Source organism: Aegilops tauschii, chromosome 1 (assembly GCF_002575655.3).
Source record: "Aegilops tauschii subsp. strangulata cultivar AL8/78 chromosome 1, Aet v6.0, whole genome shotgun sequence".
Classification (NCBI taxonomy): domain Eukaryota; kingdom Viridiplantae; phylum Streptophyta; class Magnoliopsida; order Poales; family Poaceae; genus Aegilops; species Aegilops tauschii.
The window spans coordinates 200,315,632-200,331,622 of record NC_053035.3 but is presented as its reverse complement, the minus strand read 5'-3'; the positions used below and the strand labels follow the sequence as shown (position 1 = coordinate 200,331,622).

General features: G+C 52.1%; 2 protein-coding genes across 2 annotated transcripts; one reads left to right on the top strand and one right to left on the bottom strand.

Moving 5' to 3' along the window:
• The first annotated feature begins 10,204 nt into the window (after nt 1-10,204).
• LOC109745556 (uncharacterized) lies at nt 10,205-12,172 on the top strand. The gene is made up of 3 exons (XM_020304686.4): nt 10,205-10,672; nt 10,766-11,239; nt 11,345-12,172. Exons 1-3 carry the CDS (start codon nt 10,307-10,309, stop codon nt 12,053-12,055), a joined length of 1,551 nt encoding a protein of 516 aa, XP_020160275.2. The 5' UTR covers nt 10,205-10,306; the 3' UTR covers nt 12,056-12,172.
• A 637-nt stretch (nt 12,173-12,809) lies between these two features.
• LOC109780380 (SKP1-like protein 11) lies at nt 12,810-14,869 on the bottom strand. Its single transcript, XM_020338993.4, has 2 exons — nt 14,169-14,869; nt 12,810-13,260 (listed from the first exon to the last, which is right to left on the bottom strand). Exons 1-2 carry the CDS (start codon nt 14,706-14,708, stop codon nt 13,084-13,086), a joined length of 717 nt encoding a protein of 238 aa, XP_020194582.1. The 5' UTR covers nt 14,709-14,869; the 3' UTR covers nt 12,810-13,083.
• Between the last annotated feature and the right edge of the window lie 1,122 nt (nt 14,870-15,991).

The window sequence follows — 15,991 nt, the reverse complement described above, 5'->3', positions numbered from 1 at the left end:
TGCCATGCCTCATTAAACCGGACATGCATCATACTTGATTGTGCATCATGCCATGTTTCTGTGATGGTTGTTTACTATGTTGTTTGTTTCTTTCCGGGTTGCTTCTCTCGTTAGCTTCGGTTTTGTTCCGGAGTTGTGAGGATTCGTTCGACTACGTTCGCTTGTCTTCTTCATGGACTCGTTCTTCTTCCTTGCGGGATCTCAGGCAAGATGACCATACCCTCGAAATCACTTCTATCTTTGCTTGCTAGTTGTTCGCTCTATTGCTATGCGGCGCTACCTACCACTTGCTATTTCATGCCTCCCATATTGCCATGAACCTCTAACCTTTGTCACCCTTCCTAGCAAACCGTTGTTTGGCTATGTTACCGCTTTTGCTCAGCCCCTCTTATAGCGTTGCTAGTTGTAGGTGAAGATGAAGGTTGCTCCATGTTGGATTATGTTTATGTTGGGATATCACAATATCTCTTATATTATTAATGCATCTATATATTTTGGTAAAGGGTGGAAGGCTCGGCCTTATGCCTGGTGTTTTGTTCCACTCTTGCCGCCCTAGTTTCTGTCATACCGGTGTTATGTTCCTTGATTTTGCGTTCCTTACGCGGTTGGGTGATTTATGGGACCCCCTTGACAGTTCGCTTTGAATAAAACTCCTCCAGCAAGGCCCAACCTTGGTTTTACCATTTGCTACCACCTAGCCCCTTTTCCCTTGGGTTCTGCAGACTCAAGGGTCATCTTATTTTAACCCCCCCCCCGGGCCAGTGCTCCTTCGAGTGTTGGTCTGAACTGAGTAGACTGCGGGGCCCCCTCTTGGAAACTCGAGGTCTGGTTTTACTCGTAGGATGTCTCATCCGGTGTGCCCTGAGAACGAGATATGTGCAGCTCCTATCGGGATTTGTCGGCGCATCGGGCGGCTTTGCTGGTCTTGTTTTACCATTGTCGAAATGTCTTGTAAACCGGGATTCCGAGACTGATCGGGTCTTCCCGGGAGAAGGTTTATCCTCCGTTTACCGTGAGAGCTTATAATGGGCTAAGTTGGGACACCCCTGCAGGGTATTATCTTTCGAAAGCCGTGCCCGCGGTTATGTGGCAGATGGGAATTTGTTAATGTCCGGTTGTAGAGAACTTGACACTCGACTTAATTAAAATACATCAACTGCGTGTGTAGCCGTGATGGTCTCTTCTCGGCGGAGTCCGGGAAGTGAACACGGTTTCTGGGTTATGTTTTGACGTAAGTAGGTGTTCAGGATCACTTCTTGATCATTGCTAGTTCACGATCGTTCCGTTGCTTCTCTTCTCGCTCTCATTTGCGTATGTTAGCCACCATATATGCTAGTGCTTGCTGCAGCTCCACCTCACTACCCCATCCTTTCTTATAAGCTTAAATAGTCTTGATCTCGCGGGTGTGAGATTGCTGAGTCCTCGTGACTCACAGATACTTCCAAAACAGTTGCAGGTGCCGATGATACCAGTGCAGGTGACGCAACCGAGCTCAAGTGGGAGCTCGATGAAGATCTTGTTCGTTGTGTTGTTTCTTATCATGTTGATCAGTAGTGGAGCCCAGTTGGGACGATCAGGGATCTAGCAGTTGGGTTGTCTTCTTTTCTTTTGGCTCCGTAGTCGGACCTATGTGTGTACTCTGATTGATGTATGTTTTATTCATGTACTGTGTGAAGTGGCGATTGTAAGCCAACTCTTTATCCCATTCTTGTTCATTACATGGGATTGTGTGAAGATGACCCTTCTTGCGACAAAACCACAATGCGGTTATGCCTCTAAGTCGTGCCTCGACACGTGGGAGATATAGCCGCATCGTGGGCGTTACAGTTAATTTTCAAAAATATCCAACTACGTTGGACCTCCTGTCTATGTGACCAGGGTCAAAGCGCCACACAGGTAGGTCAGCAGTGGTCAGAAGGAATTAGGGCCTTGGATGAAGAACTTAAAAATATTTAGGACCCAGACGTGCATTTTGAAAGAATTAGGACCCAATCGATACTTTCGTGAAAGAATTAGGACCACACATGCATTTTACTCCACTTAAAACCTCCATCATCATTCTATGTGCCATCCAAACTGTCAAGACCGTAACTCGCACTCAAGTAGTGTGTGGGATTTGAATAGCTGAAGTGAGAAAAGCGTGATTTGATTGCTTGATTGAGCACCTCGGTAGTTCATGATTCAATGTCTTTATGCCTGGAAGACCGAGAGAGCTATGCTATTATGATTAAGTGTGTGCGGAGTCGCTTTCTTTAGCATCTTTATTCTGAAAAGGCAATGATTGTTTATTTGCATGCTCATGTATTATTATTTAATGTGAAATTGATAGACTATTGCCATGAATCACTTTATCATAAGTTCATACCATAATTAATTATTTGATCAAGATTATCCTAGGTAGCATTCCACATCAAAAATTATCTTTATTTATAATTTACCTACTCATGGACAAGCAGAAATTAAGCTAGGGGATGCTAATACATCTTCGACGTATCTATAATTTTGATTGTTTCATGCTATTATCATACCACTTTTATATATTTTGGTAACAATTTATATTATTTTTATTTCGACTAATCTATTAATCGTGCCAAAGGCCAGTTCGTGTTTTCTAGTGTTTTTGGAAATATATAGGTCAAAAATTCTCGGAACCGGAATGACCTAAAAATTATTGCGATTTTTTCTGGAATATATCTGAATTTTTGGCAAAAGAATTGATGCAAGGCGGTGCCCATGGGCCCCACATGGCCTAGGGCGCGACCTATGACCCACCCATGCCATGTGTCTGTGTGGAGAGATAGTAGGTTGGCCGAGGATCTACTTCGGGCACAAGAAAGCTAATTTGTAGGGAAAAATCATGTAAAAATTTCAGCCGGATCGGATTTACGGATCTCCGAATATTTAAGAAACGGTGCTCGACCTTAGAAACTAGACCAAAAACAGAGAAAAGCAATGGAGGAGAGATCGAATGTCGGAGGGGCTCTCGCCGTCCGGAGCCCTGGAGGCCAAGTACCAGAGGGGGAACTTTCTCCCATCTAGTGGGAATGCCTAGCAAGAAGAAGAGGGGGCTCTCTCCCACTCTCTCCCAGTGGCGCCATGCTAGGGAACCACCGTCACGGCGATCATCTCCGTCAACTTCGCCGTCTTCATCAACACCTCCAACACCTTTCTCCCTCTCTATTTAGCGGTCCACCATCCCGCAACCAGTTGTAATTACCTACTTGAACATGGTCTTTGACGCTATAAATTATTATGCAATGATTTGTTTCACCGCTATTATATCTGAGTAGTTTTTTTGCCCTATTGTTAATTGATGATCATGATTGGTTTGAGTTGCATGTTTTATTTTGTTGTTGTCCTTTCGTGCCCATCATATGAGCGCGCACGTATATGGATCACACTTCAGGCCTAGTTGCATGTTGAAGAGAACTATGCATAGGCCTGCTGGAGCGACAAAAATTACCGAGGTTGAGCGTAGGGATCAATACATATGGTATGAAGGGGGACCAATTTATCTTAATGCTATGGTTGGGTTTTACCTTAATGAATTCTTTAGTAGTTGCGGATGCTTGCTAATAAAATTTCGAGTAAGGGATGACATGCTAGCAGAGAGGCCTCTCCCACACATAAAACTGCAATGAGGATTATCTTTTTGGTTATCCATTGCCTTGGGACAATTCTGCACATCCTACCGTCACTTTTCCACACTCGCTATATTTACTTTATTGTTCTTTATTTAAACAACACCTAACTTTTATTTCCACGCTCTTTATGTTCTTGCAAAACTATCTATTTATTACCACCAAATAGTTTTATTTTCAGTTCTAGGTAAAGCAAACATTAAGTGCGCATTGTATAAGTGCTTGATAGAACTTGAAAGAATATCAATTTTACCTTTAGCTCTTGTTTAGGTTTGACACTCTTACTTATCGAAAAGGCTATAATTGATCCCATACAAGTATGGGTTATCAAGCAGCATCGGTTGACGGAGGGCCATATATATCGCAAGTGCCCGAGTGAGGAAGCCATGGCAGCCATGGCCACGACAAACCCCAACTTCGTCGCCGAGCAATAGGTGCTCCACGAGGCCGCCCACACTCAAGCCACCGCTCGCAACATATAGGCGGCGTAGCCGGACGCGGATGCGGAGGCGGCACTTGTGGCGCAGGCGATCACGGACGAGAATGACGCCAACTCTGCGTCCTACGCGCCGCTAAACGTTGTTTAACCGTGCCGGTGGGACGATGAGCGTGCCGACCCGTCCACTTCCGCAGTGGACCTCACGTCTACCGGTGACAGACAGGTCGCAGACTCCGACCAGGATGAGTAGTGCATGGGAGGCAGCGGGGCCTCGAGTCCTAAGTGGGCCGGTCTGTCTACCATGTTATACTCTTCCTCGCTGGCGACCACACCTTCACTTTGCGGGTCTTACCTCCACCGCGCATGGAGACAATGTGATGAGCCCGTTGATCGCCGGAAGGGAACACCAAGGACGTGGGAACGGCGCCGCAGTAGGCTAGGTTTATGTCCAATCACTTTTTTTCATTAAAATATGTCAAAAATGTAATGAATGTGCTCCATCTTAGATGAAAATCATCCGGTTTGCATGTTATTCATCTGTTTTGTTGAAATCCGGTTTGAAATGTATGCGGATAAGGTTGCATGGCCAGATTTTGCATCAGTGTCCATGAACTGGTCCTCCTTTGATCCGTGGTGTCCGATTTATGGGTCAGTGTTGTTGAAACGTGATATCTTTGTATTTATTTCCGACTGATTCTCCTATTATCTCTAGCCTTGTATAGTTGATTTTAGAGATATTGTAGGGTTAGTTGGCTTGTCACGCAAGACACCTCCTGTATATATTGTAACCGACTCCGATGGAATACAATGAGTTGCATCCTATAGTCTTCTACATGGTATTAGTTTTCTACCGATCTCTCTCGCTTCCTCTCTAGGCCGCCGCCGCGTCTCACGCTGCCGCCGCCCCTCTCTCCCTGCCGCCTCCGCCTGTTTCCACACGCCGCCGCCGCACCAAACCCTAACCCTCCCACGCCGCCGCCGCCGCTGCTACTTCTCCTATAGCCGCCGCCACATCAAAACCCTAACCCTTCCACGCCGCCGCCACCGCTGCTACCTCTCTCCTAGCCGCCGCCGCCGCATCACACCCTAAACCCTAAGCCGCCACCTCTACTCTACTCCTCCCCACAGCCCGTTGCCCCTTCCCATCAACCAACGTCACCATGTCCCGCTCCAAGGCCGACCCATCCGACGCCGGTTCCTTCGCCGGCGCCAAGTTCACCTCCGACTGCCTCAACGAGCTTCACATCAAAGACCACGTACCCTTCGTCCTCGACCTCGACTCGCCATCGTACAATGCGTGGCGCACGTACTTCGCGTTGTTGTTCCGCTCTTACCGTCTCATCGAGCATGTTGACGGGAGCGTCGACTTCCGCGACATGAAGGACGACGACGAGTGGTTGGCTGTGGACGCCTGCATCATCAAGTGGCTCTTCCTCACCATCTCCGGCAGCCTCTTCAACATGGTGAACGCCCGCGACCCGTCGGCGTACGCTATGTGGACGCGGCTGTGTGACCTCTTCCTCGACAATCAACTTCAACGCCGCGTCTTCCTTCAAGGGGATTTCTTCACCATGCAGCAAAACGATCATTCGATCGATGAGTACTGCATGCGGATGAAGGTTCTCGCCGACGAGCTCCGCGACGTCGGCATGATCATCGACGACTCCATCCTCCTCACCAACCTCCTTCGCGTCCTCCACCCCGACCTCGGCCAATCCGCCGCCAAGCTCTCCCTCGTCACGCCAACGTACGCCAAGGCGGTCACATATCTTCGCATGGAGGAAAAGCGTCTTCGTCACGCGGCTCGGCAAGCCCCTCTCGCCGCACTCCATGCTGGCATCGTGAAGGGCCCCGCCGCCCTCCCGCAGCCTCCATGCGCGCCGGCTCCACAGCCGCCCGCCGCCCCTGACCAGGGCCGCCAGAAGAGGCGGGGAGGTCGCGACGGCCGCGGCCGCAACGGCGGGTCTCAGCCCCGCCAAGCGGCCCCACCCGCTCCCGCTCAGGCTGCGGCGCCCCCGCCCTGGCTCACGGGGTACAACCCCTGGACGGGGGTGGTGCACGCCTACTCAATGTCCCTTCCGCGGGCGCCTGCTCTGGGCCTACTTGGCCCTCGCCCGGCTCACCATCAGGCCCTCTTGGCCGCACCGGGTGGCTTTGGACCCGGTGGTTCTTCGGCGTACAGCGGGGCTGTGGCCCATGGCGCCGCCATGTCGCCACCCTATGGCGCTGCACCCACCGGCTACAACTACAACCCGGCGCTTCTAGCCGCCCTCCACGCCGCCCCTACCCCAAACAACTACTCCGGCGGCAGGGACTGGTACATGGACACAGGCGCTGCTGCTCATATGGCATCGCACCCGGGTATCCTCTCTCGTGCCTCTCCGTACCCCCTTCTCTCTCGCATCGTTGTAGGTGATGGCTCTACGCTTCCCATCACTCACCACGGTGCGTCCTCCCTCCCTCTCTCTTCGTCTTCCTTACCTCTCAACAACGTTCTTGTGTCTCCATCCTTAATCAAAAATTTATGTTCTGTTCGTACTGTTACTCGTGAACATCCTGTTACCGTTGAGTTTGACGAACATGGTTTTTCTGTCAAGGATGCCCACTCCTGGAAGGTTCTGCACCGATGTGATTTCCCCGGCGATCTCTACCCGTGTGGCCCAACGACAAGCCGTGGTACCGTCGCTCTCCACGCCGACGTCTCTCTCTGGCATGCTCGTCTTGGCCATCCCGGCGCCGACGCTCTTCATAAAGTTTTGTAGACTTTTCCTTTTTCATGTAATAAATCGGAGGCACACACTTGTCATGCCTGTCGCGTAGGGAAACATGTTCGTTTGTCGTTTTCTTATTCATCATCAATTGCCACCTTTCCTTTTGATGTTATCCACTGTGATGTTTGGACATCTCCTGTGCCCGGCAATTCGGGTTTATCATATTACCTTGTGATTTTGGATGATTTTTCTCATTTCACTCGGACCTTTCCGTTGTGTCGCAAATCCGACGTCGCTTCCTCCCTTCATGCTTTCTACGCTTATGTTGCCACCCATTTTCACCGCACCATTGCCCATCTTCAAACCGACAACAGAAAGGAATTTGATAACCTTGCTATTCGCACCCTCTTATCCACTCATGGCACCATTTTTCGTCTCACATGTCCGTACACATCTCAGCAAAATGGTCGTGCCGAACGTGTTCTTCGCACTCTTAATGAGAGTGTTCGCGTATTGCTTTTCCATGCACACATGCCTGCCCAGTTTTGGCCCGATGCACTCGCCACAGCTACCCTTCTTCTTAACATCCGGCCTTGTAAACCCCGATGGAACTACACCCCTCATCATCTCTTATTTGGGTCACCTCCATCATATGATGATCTCCATGTCTTCGGTTGCCTTTGTTATCCTAATATCACAGCCACGACACCACATAAGCTGGCGCCTCGCTCTATCGCTTGTGTTTTTCTTGGCTACCAACCCAACACAAAAGGTTTCCGTTGGTACGACCCGGAGTCCCATCGTGTGATCGTGTCTAGGCACGTTTATTTTGATGAGTTTGTTTTTCCATTTCAGCAGGCAGTGTCGCGTCCCTCTCCGTCTCTGGACGCCTCTCCTCGACGAACTCGTAGAGCCCTTGTGCTCCCTCCACCCCGTCGCTCGGGTGCGGTTGCGGCCTCGCCGCCCTCGGCGTTTCCTTCGCTGACTCAGAAGGATTCGTCCTCCTAGGCCACGTCGGGCCCCCGCCTCTTGGCTCTGGAGGAGCCGGCCTCGCAGGCCTCGCCTGGCCCCCGCCTCTCGGCTCTGGAGGAGCTGGCTGCGCCCCCCAGCTGGTCCCTCGCGGGCCTTGTCAGCTCAGGAGGAGCCGTCCCCCTCGGCCCCGTCTACGCCCTCCTCGCCGTCCACGACCGGGCCCTCTGGCTCCTTGTCGGCTCAGGAGGAGCCGGCCCTCTCGGCCCCGTCGGCGCCCTTGTCGCCATCCACGGTCGGGTCTTCTCGCGCCTCGACGGCGCCCTCGACACCGACACCCGTGGCCTCGCTCGCGTCTTCATCATCATCCGAGCCGGCTATTGTGGCTCCTCGCCGCGGTCCACGCCCGCCTCCCCCGCCGCCTCACCACCCCATGGTGACGCGCGCCAAGGCCGGGGTGCGCCAGCCGAATCCACGCTACCACAACCTCAGCGTCACGACTCTCTCTCCGGTTCCGCGCTCGGTGCGTTCTGCGTTGAGTGATCCGCATTGGACCGCCGCTATGCGCGCTGAGTACGACGCTCTTGTCGCCACCCGGACTTGGACCCTTGTTCCTCGTCCCCCTGGAGCGAACGTCATCTCGGGCAAGTGGGTTTTTCGTCACAAACTCCTCCCGGACGGTTCTCTCGACAGGTACAAGGCTCGCTGGGTTGTCCGTGGATTTGCACAACGTGCCAGTGTTGACTTCCCTGAGACTTTCTCTCCGGTCGTCAAACCCGCCACGATTCGTGTGGTTCTTCAGTTGGCCGCCTCTCGTCGCTGGCCTGTACATCAGCTCGACATCAACAATGCTTTTTTGTACGGCCATCTTCAGGAGCGAGTTCTCTGTCAGCAGCCGACCGGGTTCGTTGACCCTCAGCGACCGGATGATGTCTGCCTGTTGTCACGGTCATTATATGGCCTCAAACAGGCTCCGCGCGCCTGGTACCAGCGCATCGCCACGTTCCTCAGTCTTCTCGGGTTTCGCAGCACCACCTCTGACACATCACTATTCGTGTTGCATCGGGCTGATCATGTGGCTATGCTTCTGCTCTATGTTGATGATATTGTCATCACTGCCTCCCGAGCGGATCTTCTTCGCGACATCATTGGTCGTCTCGGTTCTGAGTTTCGGCTGAAGGATCTCGGCGTGTTGCACTTCTTCCTCGGCATTAATGTGCGACGTGATGCCACTGGGTTCTTTCTGCACCAGGGCCAGTACGCTCTTGATCTTCTGGACCGTGCCGGCATGACTGACTGCAAGCCAGCCGCCACACCTGCTGAGGCCAAGCCGAAGCTCTCCGCCACCGCTGGCCAGCCCGCCACTGACGGCGCCCTCTACCGCAGCATTGTGGGGGCCCTTCAGTACCTTACGCTCACCCGACCAGACATCCAGTTTGCGGTGCAGCAAGTTTGCTTGCATATGCACTCGCCCCGTGATGTTCACTGGTCTTTGGTCAAGCGCATTCTTCGGTACATTCGTGGCACTCCGACCTACGGTCTTCGCCTCCGTGCATCCGCCTCGACTGAGCTTCTTGCTTATACTGACGCGGATTGGGCTGCTGTCCCGACAGTCGACGTTCCACGTCTGGCTATTGTGTCTTCTTCGGTGACTCTCTTGTCTCCTGGTCCTCTAAACGGCAGCCTACTGTCTCCAGTTCGAGTGCTGAGGCCGAGTACCGAGCTGTTGCCAACGTCGTTGCGGAGACTTGTTGGCTTCGTCACCTTCTTGGTGAGCTTCGGATTTCTCTTCCGAAAGCTACTGTGGTCTTCTGTGACAACGTGTCGGCCACCTATCTCGCGGCTAATCCGGTGCAGCACAAGCGCACCAAACACATTGAGCTCGATGTTCACTTTGTGCGCGAGAAGGTTCAGTTGGGTTAGCTTCGTGTTCTTCATGTATCGACCACCCAACAGTTTGCCGACATCATGACCAAGGGATTGCCCACCGCTGCATTCCAGGAGTTCCGTTCCAGTCTTTGCATCGCCGACGCCGACGCTTCGACTGCTGGGGGGTGTTGAAACGTGATATCTTTGTATTTATTTCCGACTGATTCTCCTATTATCTCTAGCTTTGTATAGTTGATTCTAGAGATATTGTAGGGTTAGTTGGCTTGTCACGCAAGACACCTCCTGTATATATTGTAACCGACTCCGATGAAATACAATGAGTTGCATCCCATAGTCTTCTACAAGTGTTGGAGATGACCTTGCCCTCTTTCAAAGAGCAGACATTGCAACAGTTTCTTGCTCGTGCTAGTGCTTCCAGAAATGAACGGATCTTTTGCAATATGAGATTGAGCGATTGCTTGCTCCTGTGTAAACGCCTCTCCACTCCTTTTGAATGCACAGTATACAGGTAACCAATAAAACAAAAAAGCGAAAGCTAAAGCGACAAAAAGCAAAAGCCTCAAGGGGAATAGCCGAAGAAGGCACCGTGAAGAAAAGAAAAAGGCGGGAAGCGAACCGCCGGTCTGTCTCCCGAGGTCGCCTTCTTCTAGCGGAGCATGGCGCAGCAGCAGCAGCCTGACGCGCCGCCACTTGGTTTCTTCGAGCGGATATCCACCTGTGACGTGTCCTTAAGGAAGCGGCAGCAGCGCGACAGCGCCGCCATGGCCTCCTCCGACCCTGCGCTGCCGCCTCCGCTTCTTTTGCTGCCACCACCGGTGCCGGAGCAGGCGCTCGTCCCACCGCCGGCCAGAGCCAACCCGAGGCCCACGGTGTTGGACGGCGTCCTGAGTCTGCTCAGGTCCGGGGAGTCGTTCATTCACGGAGCCTTCCGGGGCAACTCCCGACGTGCGTCTCCTCCAGGGCCGCCGACGTCTCAGCAGCAGCAGCAGCCGCCGCAACAGCAGCACCACCGCAACCACCCTGTACAACTTTTATAATGCCATACTATGATTCACAAAGACGACCGAGCATCTTGTAGTCTCACACACTCTCACTTACATTGGCTTTGGCTGCAGGGTGAAATCATGAAGCGGCTGCAGCGCGAGACGTTCCCTGATGTGATGAGGCTCATGGACAAGCACGAGCAGATCGACCGCATCCTTTCCATGTACAGGAGCGGCAAGGGGTTCCACTTCCCGGAGCTCCCGGTCCGGGTGAAGGTCGCGCTTGACGCGGTCGGGGCGCTGCTCCTCGTCGACGACGACGAGTTCGACCACGCCAGGGAGATCCTCGGCGAGGCGGGGAACAGGACAGGCCTCAACTCCAGGTTCGTCCTCGAGTCCAAGACCAGGGGCAGCGACACCATTGCAGCAGAGTTCTCCACCAGGCTCGGGATAGGGGCGAGCGTTGGGGAAGAAGACACCGAGAGGAGGCCTCTGGAGCTGACCAGGTTGCAGTACTGCGCCCACGTCAACCACTGGCTGTCCATGATCCTCGTTCCGTTCGGAGCTCAATGCAACGGCTTCCTGCACGGCACGAGCTTGATCCAGGTAGGTAAAACCTCTCCTGTCCGGCCTCTGCCCAGAGATCATTTTTTTTTCACTGGCGCATCTCGGCAAGTTAATCTGAGTATCTGATTGAGGTTTTCTTGTCAGAATCTCCGGGGCCAGGGCTCTCTCGACGGTCCGCCTTCGTTCTCGGAACAACACAACTGCGCCGCTGGTTTGAGTATGAAGGGGTCCAACTTCACCGTGTCGCTCGCCGAGCTCGTCTTCGGTTCAGGAGCACAGGACGGCGATCATGGGGTGGATAACCGCATGACAACATTTGGGCAGGTGCGCTACGAACCAGCCCAAGATGTCAAGCTCAGCTTGTCGGGGCTGTGGCAGATCCGCCCGTTGTTGTCCCGGTTCAACAACCTCGGGACGCTTGCCATTCCCTTTGGCAGCCTAAAACCACAAAGGGGCACTCCTCCGGAGATTCCTGCTCCCATGGCTCCCATGGCGAGGAACGACCCTGCGGCACACGGACCGCATCCCAGGCCTGCACAGCCAATCACTGCTGCCATGGTGGAGTGTGAGCTGTTTGAAGCCATGAGAGCACAAGGCTGGGTTGAGATGGAAGGGTGGTCCGGACGTGGGCCGGTGCGATGGGGCTGCTGCCTGTCCGACACCCCTGAGCATGAGCTGGGATGGGGAGTGAGGATGGGCGGCACGGCGGAGGGGGATACCCACCGCCCGCACCTGGAAGGGTTCCTCAGCTTCAACCTCGGCAGGGGCGGCAAGCTGCAGCCCGGCCTGGTGTATGTCATGGAGGGGGAGAAGCGGACTCCGGCGTTGGTCCTGCGGTCGACCTGGTTCATGTGATGATCACCTGCAGCTTCTTCACAATGCATGGTTTATGTTCTCTCTTCTCCCCTGCAACTGCAGCTATTCTTGTTTGACTGCTCAGCAGCTGACTGGAAATCTTGCTAGTTCGTGGCACAGAAATGTTTGAGCTGTGAAATTGCTCCTATGGAATTGCGTAGCACAATGGAATTAGAAAGCTCAATGCCATAAACCACCCAAAAAAAAATCAGAATGGAAAGATGTTAGTGCCTGATTTATCTTCTATGCATCTCTTGCAAGTTGAACAGGAATGTCCTTCGCAGGCAATAACTATATATTAATATGAAAAATCTATACATGCCTACAAGATAATACAAACTAGATAGAATAGTTTACCAAGTTTCAAATGGCTAAAACTATATATTAAATTAAACACTATACAAGCACCAAGTCTAGTTCGTAAATACTGCATTTTCCCCTGTTAAAAAGCTTTGCTCAAAAGCCACAAACATTTCTCAACAGACTGGGGACATTTACACAAAAACATGCAGCATATGTTACAAGCTTAATTTGTACCCTAGTCTGCAGTTTTCTCCAACTTATCCATAAACCCAAGGTGATAATTTCTGCTCAGACCAAACAACTGTGTCCTACTCTACAGAATTAATTGTGTACAACACACAGGTTCGCAATTTGTAGATAAGGCCAAGCATGGCAGCACCAACAATAAAATGTAACCAAACAGGTTATCCAAGAAACGATCCAGCAACAACTTAACTGCAAAAATGTGCAATTGGCGAATAGTAAACTTAATTGAACACAGGTTGCCATTAAGGTTCTGCCGATTCAACCATTTCGAAACCATCCATTCACGCATCCACAATTCACACCAAAACTCTCCTGTATACGATGATTAACTAACCCATATGGTGCATCTCGGTTTTCTGTTTTCACCGACTCATTCATCTATCTATCTATCAGACTACTTGGAACAGAACTGAAGGTAAGGACTTGTACATGAAACCAAGAATAGCAGCATAGACAGAAGCAAGATCAACCGTCATCTTTTAGTCCTCAAAGGCCCATGCGTTCTCCTTCCTGACTTCAGCCTCCTGCTCTGGTGTGTAGTCGTTCTCGATCTCAAAGATTTCGCGGATCTCCTCTGGCTTTTTCCCCCTCATCTTGTCAGCCACAGCCGAGGTGCCCAGGTCTAGCAGATCCTCAATGTTCAGGTAGTTTGCGGCCTGCACAAACCCCAATAAAATAAATTTATCCCCAATCTATATATCTTACCTAGACAAACCACACTAGTTATTTTGCCACCATTACAATTAACCACCACACACAAAAAGACATTAAATCACTGCACTGTGCACATTAGATCTAACAAATCTCTGACACAGACTTTCCTATGCCCGCTCCCTCTATCTATCTCTCTTAATTCCTCCCCATTCAATTAAATGTTGCTTCCTTCCTATACAATTTTATTGTAGTTCGTCAAATTCATTAAACTCTTTGGACAATTATTGACGCTCCTTCCAACATTTCACATCTATAATTTGCATCATGGCCAAAATGTTCCATACATTATGTTCCCTGTAGTTCTGATTCTCACATCATAATGCACATAGGTCGTCACATCATAATGCACATAGGTCGTAGATTCTTAATCAATTGCACTCCTTCGGTTCTGCTCCATTGAGCACCCATGTATGGCCATATTGTATGAGCACATGTATGTGTCTGGTAATGACCTCCCTACTAATGAAATACCCCCTCTGTATCAAAATATAAGACGTTTTTTGGTGTCAGAAAACGTCTTATATTTTGATACGGAGGGAGTAATACACAAGTCTTTTGCATATTCGTGAAAAGAAAAATCATAGTAATACATTGGCGCATTTGCCAAATGATCATGGCTGCTGGCCATTTTTCTGTTCAACTATTTTATCTATGTAGTCATGTTTGGAGTCTGCAATCGTTATCAAAATCTATGAGCTATTCCACATTGTGCGCACAGTTACCGGCCGAACTTACCTTCTATTTGCACATATACCATCGTTGCTATTCACAACACATACTACAGTCGCGTTTTCTTACTTGGGGTAGAATATAGAGCAAAGAATGTAAACAATCGGCTTGGTCGCTTTACCAGGATGATCTCGAAGAGGGTGGAGTTATCGAGGGAGATGAAATCGCTGTCCCAGTCCTTGAGACCGTGGGGGTCCGGGTCGACGTAGGTGACGGGCTTGATGGAGGAGACGGTAGGGGTGAGCTCGATGGGGAAGGGCGGGAAGGGATACCGGTCGCGCTCAGAGGCCTCGGGGTCGTAGTACGGCCCGTGCTTCTCGCAGTACTCAACGACCATCTCGAGGATGTCGGAGTGGATGTTGGCGGTTGGGATGCGGCCGTCAGCGCAGCCGTCCTCCATCATGTGGCGGAGCGTCTGCGACATCCGCGCCGCGGGCTCCGAGATGCGCACCTCCACGCCGTCCTCGGCCACCAGCACCAGGGCGGGTTTCTCCTCCTGCTTCTCTGTCCCCGGCTCCGGCTCCTTTACCTCCTCCGAAGAAGACGAGGGCTTCGCCTCCGCCTCCGCCTCATCCGGCACCGCCACTGCAGCGGCGGCGGCAGACACGTCATCAGGCTGGAAGAGAGGGCGCTTGCCCTTGAAGTCGGCAGTGGAATCCATGGTTGGGGGCTTTGGGGGCTTTGGGGGATTGGGGTTTCTTCGCGTTTCTAGGGAAGGGAAAGAACTTCAACCAGGGGTCTTTGAACCTGACCCGAACCAGGTGTCCGACTGGAACCGATGCGTGGGGTTTGGTTCATGGCGCAATTCGTTTGGACTGCGGCTTGCCGGCTTCGTTGTTTGGATAACGGCCCATTTTTATATACAAGGCCACAAATCCAGAAATAAAAGAAGGATGTTTTTACAAGCCTCCTCAGAGCTCAGCGATCGTGGGCCGTCAGATTCGTTTGCTTGATGAGTTTTAGGCAGCCGATTGAGCGCGTGGAAGAGCTAGGCCGTCGGATCTGGGATGGGCACTATAGAAATGAATAGTTACTGCCTCCACGCGCTGCCGCCCGCCCCGGTCGTGCCACCGCGCGTAAATATGCTGCCCCGCTGAGGGCATTTTCGTCATTTTGCGCGCAGGCATATAAGAACCCAGTGGCTCCCGTGGAGAACCCAACGCCCATGCATCTCTCGCACTCGCGCCGCTCCCTCTCTCTCCCTCCCTCTCCCTGGCTCCCTCCCCCTGCCTCCCTCCAAACCCTAACCCTAGAAACCGACGAGGAGGCCGAGCCGCCACCCGCTGCCGGTCCTCAGACCGCCTGATCGACCAAGCTCAGGGTCGAGGGGCGCGGCGGCTCGATGGTGAGCACGATGGATCTCGAGCTCGGGCGTGTGGACGCGTTGGTGAGCGCGCCGGCGGCCGTGGTGAGCTCGAGCCCGGGCATGGTGGCGCGTTGTTGAGCACGAGGTGGGATGCGACCCGTGTCCCCGCCGTCTCCTCGGCCCAGGCTAACCCTAGCTTCACGGCCGCCATGGACGCCGGCGCTGCGCCTGTGCTGCCGGTTGGTCCTATCCGACACTGTCCGGGCCCTCCTGCACTGCATCACCCTCCTACCGCGCCTACTAGACCTCCGGGTCCCTCTTGATAGAGGCGAGGGCGAGGGTGTCCCGATCTTTCGATGAGATGATAACCATCGATTTGGTGGAGCCGACTTTGACGATCCGACTACAAACGTGCACGACGTTGCGCCTTAGCAATCGCTAAACCAATCTCCCGAGGTTACTGACGATGTTGGAAGCACAATCAGCCTGACCACGAAGGTCTATTCCTGCACGCAATCGAAGAACAAGCAAGAATATGATAATGCAATCTGAATATTGCGAATATAGATGAAGTATTGATAAAGGTGGGGATCCGAAAGCGGTCTTGGTCTGGTCGTTGGACACAAACGAAGTACACG